Source organism: Strix uralensis, chromosome 27 (genome assembly GCF_047716275.1).
Source record: "Strix uralensis isolate ZFMK-TIS-50842 chromosome 27, bStrUra1, whole genome shotgun sequence".
NCBI classification, from domain to species: domain Eukaryota; kingdom Metazoa; phylum Chordata; class Aves; order Strigiformes; family Strigidae; genus Strix; species Strix uralensis.
Window position 1 is genome coordinate 6,109,810 of NC_133998.1, and position 8,490 is coordinate 6,118,299.

The 8,490-nt window shown below is 71.3% G+C and overlaps 1 protein-coding gene across 1 annotated transcript; it reads right to left on the reverse strand.

Annotated features, from left to right (window-relative positions):
- Positions 1-3,538: 3,538 nt before the first annotated feature.
- DIRAS1 (DIRAS family GTPase 1) lies at positions 3,539-7,976 on the reverse strand. Its single transcript, XM_074851694.1, has 2 exons — positions 7,872-7,976; positions 3,539-5,402 (listed from the first exon to the last, which is right to left on the reverse strand). Exon 2 carries the CDS (start codon positions 5,376-5,378, stop codon positions 4,782-4,784), a length of 597 nt encoding a protein of 198 aa, XP_074707795.1. The 5' UTR covers positions 5,379-5,402; positions 7,872-7,976; the 3' UTR covers positions 3,539-4,781.
- Between the last annotated feature and the right edge of the window lie 514 nt (positions 7,977-8,490).

Sequence of the window (8,490 nt, forward strand, 5' to 3'; positions counted from 1 at the left end):
CCGCCACCCTGACTGGCAGCTCCACCCACCAATGGGCGCTGGCGCCGCGGGGCACGCGGATGTGGGGGGGGCGTCACGGCGGGGGGGCGGGGCCGGCTGCAGCCGCCACGTTCGGTTGCGACGGCGGCGCGGAGGGAGGGGCGGTGAGAGCGGAGGGAGGGGCGGGACTGGCTGCGGAGCGGCGGGGAGGGGGGGCAGCCAATCAGCGAGCGGGGCGGGGAAAAAAGGGCGGCCGCATGTAAATATTCTATTAATATTCATGAGCGGGTCGCCGCAGCGGGGGGGGCGCGGTGCGCCGGCACGTGGCGCCCGAGGCGCGAGGCACCGGCACCCGCTGCAGAGCCGGGACGGGCCCCCCCACTTCCCCGGACCCCCGATCTGCCCCCCCCCCCCCCCCCCCCCCCACCGGGGTCCTTGATGCAGCCTGGCCCTGCCCCTGCGAGACCCCGGGGCACCCCCGAAATCTCGGGGTGCTGCGCTGCCCGCTGCCGCGGGGGGGGGGGGGGACACGCGGCGAGGGCACCCCTGGGCCCGCCATGGCCCCGCCCCGCAGCACGGCCGCCCCGGCGGGCTGCAACGGGCCTCGGAGCTGGGAGGGGAGCTGGGGGCTGGCCTCCTGGACACAGCCCGGGGACCCCCCGTGTGGCCTTACCCCCAGGTCCCCTCCTGCCACCGCCTCTGCACCCACCCGGGACCCCCGACGGCTGCGTGGCTGCTGGCCCGTGGCCAGCCGGGGAGAGGAAGGGCCACAGGCCGCTGCTGCCGGGTCCCTCCTCGCTCTGAGTCACCCACTTCTTGAAACCTCCCCTTCCCAGCACGGGGGGGCAGGGGGAGCCCCCACCCGGCCTGGAAACCCCCTCCGCGACCCCGCTGCAGGACTCGAGGCACCCCAAACCCCCCGAGCCCCCCGGGCAGAGCCTTTCCAGCCCGGGGCTGCAGTGCCCGGCAGCCCGTGGGGTGGGGGCGAGAGGGCGGCCCCGTGCCCCTGGGCAGAGCCCCCTACCCCGCTATCCCCACCCCACACCCCCCTGATGCTCTGGCCCTGGGTGCAGCAGTACTGGGGCTGCTCCAGCTTACGCCGGGACGGGACGGGCTCTGCCCGCGGGGGGCCCCCACCCTGGTGTCCCCCCACCTCGGGGCCCTGGAGCTGCTCTCTGCGGGCAGCGAGGGGAAAATCCAGGGGGATGAATCAGCAGCGGGCGGGAGTCACGCTGGCGGCGCCGGGGGAGCAGGAAATCACGTTCACTGGCCCGACCCCGCCATGAATCGAGGCTTTGATTCCCCCAGCTGCCGCCGGCCGCGTCCCAGTGGTGCCTGGCTCCCGGCTGCGGTGCCAGCGGGGTGAGGGGGCCCTGGTGTCCCCCCCGGGAGTCACCATGTCCCCAGGGCAGGAGGGGCTGCACCCCAGCTGTGCTTCCCAGCACATCCCAGTGCGGTGCCGGCCTGCGGCAGGGCCACACCAGTACGTACCAGTTGCAGCTCCATATCCCGGTATGAACCAAGGCGCTGAAACGCCGGGTCCAGGCTGTCCCCGCCGGCTCTCCCCACCCCAGGGGGGACTGGGTGCTGCTGCCGGGCGCACGCCAGCCCTCGCCGGCGGCTGTGCCAAGTTTGGGCTGAAAACCCAATAATCCTGTCAGTGGGATGAAGGCTCATTTCTCTCCTAATCCAGTTTGCTCCCATATGCCCTCGCCCGCCGTGTTATAAACCACCTTGGCCACAGATGGGGCTGCACCGGGACCCCCCAGCTTCAGACTGGCACCTCGAGGGGTACAAAGGCCACGAGCGCTGCCGGGAGCCTCCCCCCGCCGCCCTCCCTTGGGGGGACACGAGGGACAATGTCCTACGCAGCCACCAGCTCCCGGCGTGACGCGCGGTGCCAGGAGCTGGTTCAGGTCCCAAATGCTGGATTTGTGCATTTTATGGCTGCGGGCTGCAGCGACGGCTCCTCATCGACTGGGGGAGCGATGGGAAACGGCTGCACCACGGCTTGTCCCGCCGCTCGCTAATGAATGCTCAGGAACGATTTGTTTAAACCCCGGGCCCGGGGGAAGCGCCGGGTGCCCTGCGAGGATCGTCCATCTCGATCTCGTGCCGTGGCCCAGCCGGGCTCAGGGCTGCGGGTTTCAGGGGGCTCAAGGTGCCCCCGGTGCAGGTGGTCTGATGGATACAGGGTGCCAGGCTCGGGCACAGGGACCTGCGGTGGCCAGGGTCACCCAGACCTTCCTGGGAGCAAGTGACCTTCGCTGAGAGCAGGAGCATCCCGAGGGACATCCCGAATGACATCCTGAGGGACACCCCATGCTGCAGCACCGTGTGCCCCCAAAGAGCCTCTTCTGCTCTGTGGTGACGGGTCCCCACCCTGGGGCGGGGGGACAGCGGGGGGACGGAAGCTGGCGGGGAGAAAGGAGGGGACGGGAGACCCAGGAGTGGAGGTGCAGGAGTCTTCTTTTTGGTGTGACAGTGCCCAGGGGGGGCCACCCCCCCCCAATACCTGTGAGCCCCCCAGCCTTGCCTGGGCCTCCGCAGCCCCAGGGGGTCCTGGGAGGGTCCCAGGAGGTGGGTCCCAGTGTCCCCTTGCCCACGTGTGCCCACCCTGCTCTCCTGCCCCCACACCCACTGAAGGTCCTGGCTGCCCCCAGCCCACAGGCGGGACAGGAGGGACATGGGGACAGGAGCTGTGACATCCCCACGGAGCTGTGACTGTCCCCACAGAACTGTGACATCCCCACGGAGCTGTGACTGTCCTCACAGAGCTCTGAGTGTCCTCACAGAGCTGTGACATCCCCACGGAGCTGCGACTGTCCCCATAGAGCTGTGACATCCCCACGGAGCTGTGACTATTCCAGCAGAGCTGTGACTGTCCCACGGAGCTGTGACTGTCCCCAGGGAGACGTGGCCGTCCTCACAGAGCCACAGCCATCCCCGTGGAGCCATGATGTCCCCACAGAGCTGTGATGTCCCCATGGAACCACGACCATCCCCACGGAGCTGTGACATCCCCATGGAGCTGTGATGTCCCCACAGAGCTGTGACTGTCCCCACAGAGCCACGACCATCCCCACGGAGCCGTGACATCCCCACGGAGCCGTGCCCTTGCCAAGGCCCTTGCAGCCTGCGGCAGCCCCGCTCCCCCCCCCCCGCCACCGCCACCCCCCCCCCGCACCCGCGTGCCCACGCGGCTCCCGCGCCCGGGGAGCAGATGGTTTCCATGGCAACAGGCATGATGACGCACGCACCGGGCTCCCACCCCCTCCCCACGGGGGACGCCAACCCGCGCTGGCAGCGAGGGGCGGGGGGCACCCACCGGCACCAGGGGGCTGCCGGGGCGCACGGGCACGCGGGGACACACGTGGGCACACGCCACGGCACGTGTGTGCAGGCGGCGGGGGCACGTGCGCGGGCTCGGACACGCGTGTGCGCGCCCACAGTCCTGCATGCACAGACACGTCCACGCTGCACCCCCCCATCCCTCCCTTCACCCACTTCGGGCCGAGCTGTGCCCCCCCCCCCCCGCCGTGACCCTGGGGCGCTGCTCCGAGCGTTTCTCATCTCTTTATTGAAGGAAGACTATTTCTAGAATAAAGGCTACATCGTAACGTCACCTTGTCCCCCTGGGTGCGTGGGTCGTGTTGTAAAAAGCCGGGGGGGGGGCTGCGGGGAGCTGGGCCCAGCCTGCCCGGGGACACCCCCTTAGGGACACCCCCTCGGGGCCCCGGCGGAGGGTGAGCGGGGCCGGAGCGAGGGGACAAACCCCGCTGGGACGAGGGGCTGGTGACAGCGCGGGGGGACCCCGCTCCGGCCATGGGGGGGGAACAAGCAGGGCTGCACCAGAGCTGGGGGTGAGGGGGGGGGGGGTTGTCGGGAGTCCCCAGGGTGTGGGGACAGGTCACCCCGCAGCAGGGACTCTGCGGGAGCTGGGGCGGGGGACACACACGCTGACCGCCAGCGGGGCACTGCGGCGCCCATCACCGTGGCATCGTGGCCAAGCCGGGCTGCGGGGCTCATCCTGCGCGGGAAGGGGGGTGTGGGGGGGCCCGGCTGGCTGCGGGGCCAGGGGTCTCCCCCCCCCCGCCGGAGCTCACCAGGATTGTGCTGGGTCAGGACCTCGCTCAGCCCCGATGCCTTGTGCTTGGGCTGGCGGCTCCGGGACGGGGCTGGGGGCTCGGGGACAGGAGGGGCCGTGGCGCTGGGGGGCAGCGGGGACAGGGTGGGGCTCGGGGGCAGCAGGGACAGGAGGGGCCGCAGCACCGGGATGGGGCTGGGGGCTCGGGGGCACTGTGTGGGGGCTGCTCCCGCCCCGGGGGGGGTCTCTGCCTGCAGGAGCAGAGCGCTATGGCGTGGGGCCGGGGGCGCGGGGAGGGCCTGGGACCGTCCCCAAGGGTGACACCGACACCCCCACGTTACACCGTCCTTCCCACCCACGAGGACCGACGTGGGCTCCCTCAGCGGGGAGGGGACGGGGGACGGTGCCGCCGCTTGTGCTGCAGAGTGTGTGTTGGGGGGGGGTTGGGGGGGGCTCCCCGGCGGCGCCCGGCCGCGTGTCCCCGGTCCCCGTCACACCGGGGGCGGTCGAGCATCCCTCAGCTCGGGGGGACGCCCCGTCTTCGCCCCCAGACCCGGGGCCAGTGCAGCCCACGCCGCCGCCGCTGCGCCGTCCCCGCACAGTCACAGTGATGGCACCGAGGACGAGGGGACGGCCCCGCTGTCGCAGCCGTTTTGTGATGGGGGGGAGGGGGAAGGGGGGTACCGGAGAGGGGGGTGCGGGCCAGTCCGGGGCTCTACATGATGCTGCACTTCCCCTTGATTTTGTCTGTCCTCTTCTGCTTGCTGGAGCGCTTCCCGTCGATGGTGAGGCTGACGTTCCGCCGCTTCTCCAGGTTCAGCAGCTCCTGGAAGAGCTCCTTGACGTTGTAGTTCATCTTGGCCGAGGTCTCCATGAAGGCGCATTTCCACTCCTTGGCCACGGCCTCCCCCTCCCTGCTCTCCACCTCCCGCTGCGTCTCGTCGCATTTGTTGCCCACCAGCATGATGGGGATGCTCTCCACGCTGCCCTTGATCTGCACGATCTGCTGGTAGATGGGTTTCAGCTCCTCCAGGGATTGTTTGCTGGTGACGGAGAAGACGAGGATGAAGGCATGGCCCTTGGAGATGGAGAGTCGCTGCATGGCCGGGAACTGGTGGCTGCCGGTGGTGTCGGTGATCTGCAGGGTGCAGACGCTCTTGTCGCAGCTGATGACCTGGCGGTACGTGTCCTCGATGGTGGGGATGTAGGTGTCGCGGAAGGTTCCTTTCACGAAGCGCAGCACCAGCGAGCTCTTGCCCACGCCGCCGGCGCCGAACACCACCACCCGGTAGTCGTTGCTCTGCTCCGGCATTTTGCCCCGGAGTCGCCGCCGCCGCTGCGGGGGAGAGGAGCAGAGGGAGGCGTCACGCCGGGAGCGAGGCGGGGGGGGGCTTTGGGATGGACCAGTGTGGGGGGAGAATGGGGCACCCCCACCCCTGACCCCAGCTCACAGCCCCCCTTTGAGATGCGGCCGCCCCAGCGGCTCCAACCAGGACAACCCAAACGGGGGGTCCCGGCCCCCCCCGCGCCCTTGAGACGCCCTTGCCAGGTGGCCGGGCCAGGCCAGCACTCGCCACCCGCCCGGGGTGCAGCAGCATTTGCTATTTTTACTGGCCGCCCGCTGTGGCCATATGGCCGAGCCGTGGCCACCGGCGCAGCAGCTGTGGCCAAGGCAGCGTGCTGGGGGGGTGGGGGGGGGTGCGGGGGGCACATTGGGCACCCGCGGGACCCCCAGAGCCCCCCGGGCAGCAGGAGCAGCCACCGGCCCAGCGAGGACCTGGTGGCACCTGGTGGCACCGGCCCCTTTGGCTCTTCCACGCGCGGTGGCTGCGGCTGCTGAGTACGGAGGTGCCATTTCATACCCAGAGGTCGGCGCCTGCCACGCTGCCCGGTGCCACCTGGTGCCACCCCGTGCTGTGCCCTGTCACCCTGTGCCACCCTGTGCCACCCCACACTGTGCCCTGCCACTCTGTGCTGCTCCATGCCACCCCATGCTGTGCCCTGCCACTCCGTGCCACTGTCACCCCACTCTGTGCCCCATCACCCTGTGCCACCCTGTCCTACCCCATGCCAGCCTGCGCTGTGCCTTGTCACCCTGTGTCACCCCAAGCTGTGCCCTGCCACTCTGTGCCACCCCATGTCACCCCGTGCCACCCTGTGCCACCCCACTCTGTGCCCCATCACCCTGTGCCACCCTGTCCTACCCCATGCCAGCCTGCACTGTGTCCTGTCACCCCGTGTCACCCCACGCTGTGCCCTGTCACCCCGTGCCACCCTGTCCTCCCCCGTGCCGTCCCTCTGCCCCGCTCCTGCCCCAGGGATGCAGGGGGGAGCAGAGGGCCCTGCCTCAGTTTCCCCACTGCAGCGCAAGAACGGCAGCATCAGCTCTGCCCCGGGAGGTGGCCCCGGGGCCCACGGGGACATCACAGAGCCTCGGGGCCATCACGGGGCCACTGGACCTCTGGAAGGTGGCCTGAGGCGAGGGAGGGGGCCCCTGGGCGCTGCCTGGGGCGGATGCTGGAGGGGGTCGGGTCTGTCCCCACCCGGCTCCGCTCCTGCCACCCTCCACCTCAATTCGGGGACCAACAGGCTGGGGGGGGGGGACACACGGCCCCGCGCTGGCGGCTGCCCCGGGCACAGCAGCCCCCTCGTCCCCCGGCTGCGTCCCCACAGCACCCCCGGCCCCCCGGCACAGCCCCAAACGCCCGGGCAGGGGCTAGTGGCTGGAGATGGGCAGGAGCCCATCGCCACGGCCTCGGGCACCCACGGAAATGCCCCTCGGATCCCCCCCCCGCCCCGTTGGAAGCGCCGCTGGGACACGGGGGGGGCGCCGGGGCTGAGCTGGTGTGTGGGAACGTCAAACCTCGGCCGGGGCTGGCAACCGTCCCGCCTGGCCCACTTGCCCACGGCACAGCCGAAAGCGGCCCCGCGGCCTCGTGGGGCGCTGGGGCCGAGGGCTGGGCTGGATGGGGCCTTCACGGTGGTCGAGGGGGGGCCCAAAGCCCCCCCCCGGCTTGTGCTCTGCAGCCCCCCAGCCCCAAAGAGCCCTCTGTGCCTGTGGGTCGGGCCCCCCAGCCGCCCCTCGCCCCCCGGGATGGGGCCACTCGCCACTGATCCTGCCAGGGGCGGGGGGCGGCGGGCTCTGCGCTCCCCCTCCAGCATCCTCCCACTCGGACCCCCAGCGCTGGGGGGGACAAACAGCTGAGGGGGTGCTGGGGGTTGGGATGGAGGGTAGTGGGGCGGGGGGGTCAGGATGGAGATGGGGGGTGGGATGGAAATGGGGGGCGGGATGGAAATGGGGGGTCAGGATGGAGATGGGGGTTCAGGATGGAGATGGGGGTGGGATGGAAATGGGTGGTCAGGATGGAGATGGGGGGGTCAGGATGGAGATTGGGGTTCAGGATGGGGATGGGGGGTCAGGATGGGGATGGGGGTTCAGGATGGAGATGGGGGTTCAGGATGGGGATGGGGGTTCAGGATGGAGATGGGGGTTCAGGATGGAGATGGGGGGTCAGGATGGGGATGGGGGTTCAGGATGGAGATGGGGGTTCAGGATGGGGATGGGGGTTCAGGATGGGGATGGGGGGTCAGGATGGAGATGGGGGGTCAGGATGGAGATGGGGGTTCAGGATGGGGATGGGGGGTCAGGATGGAGATGGGGGGTCAGGATGGAGATGGCGAGCAGGGACCAGGGTCGCACCGCCCCGGGCCGGGGTCCCGGCCCCGCTCCCGGCCGTGCCCTCCCTTGCCGGGGCCCCCCCCGGCCCCCCCCGCCGCCGGTCGCATTGCGGTGCCGCCGCCTCACCGTGTCCTGCCCGGGATCCGCCCTTGGCTGCGCGGCGGCCTCAGCGCATGGCCCGGGCCCGGGCCGGTCCCGGCGCGGCGGCTCCGGTCCGCCCGGCGCGGCGGGGCTCGGCTCGGTGCGGCGGGGCCCGGCCCGGCCCGGCGGGGCTGGGCTCGGCTCGGCGGGGCTGGGCTCGGCTGGGCTCGGCTCGGCTCGGCGCGGCTCGGTGCGGTGCGGCCGCCGCAGAGCCGATCCCGCCCCGCCGCCGGCCCCGCCCGCCGCGCCCGCCCCGCCCGGGGCCGCCGGACCCCCGGGCCCAGCCCCGAGCGGCTCCGGGACGGGGCGGCGGCAGCAGCGGCGGGGACAGACGGACACGGAGAGACGGGGCGGGGACGCACGGACAGGGCGAGACGGACAGGGATGGGGACGCAGGGGGACAGGGACGGATGGGGATGCACAGACACAGGGACAGACGGACAGGGACGGACGGACAGGGATGGGGACACACGGGGACAGGGACAGACAAGGATGGGAACAGCGTGGACAGGGACACAGACAGGGACGGATGGGGATGGGAATGCACAGACAGGGACAGACGGACAGGGATGAGGACAGGGACACACAGACAGGGACAGATGGA

Bases quoted from the DNA above. Each gene is read 5' to 3' on its own strand.
- DIRAS1 (XM_074851694.1), bottom strand. From the start codon at position 5,378: ATGCCGGAGCAGAGCAACGACTACCGGGTGGTGGTGTTCGGCGCCGGC.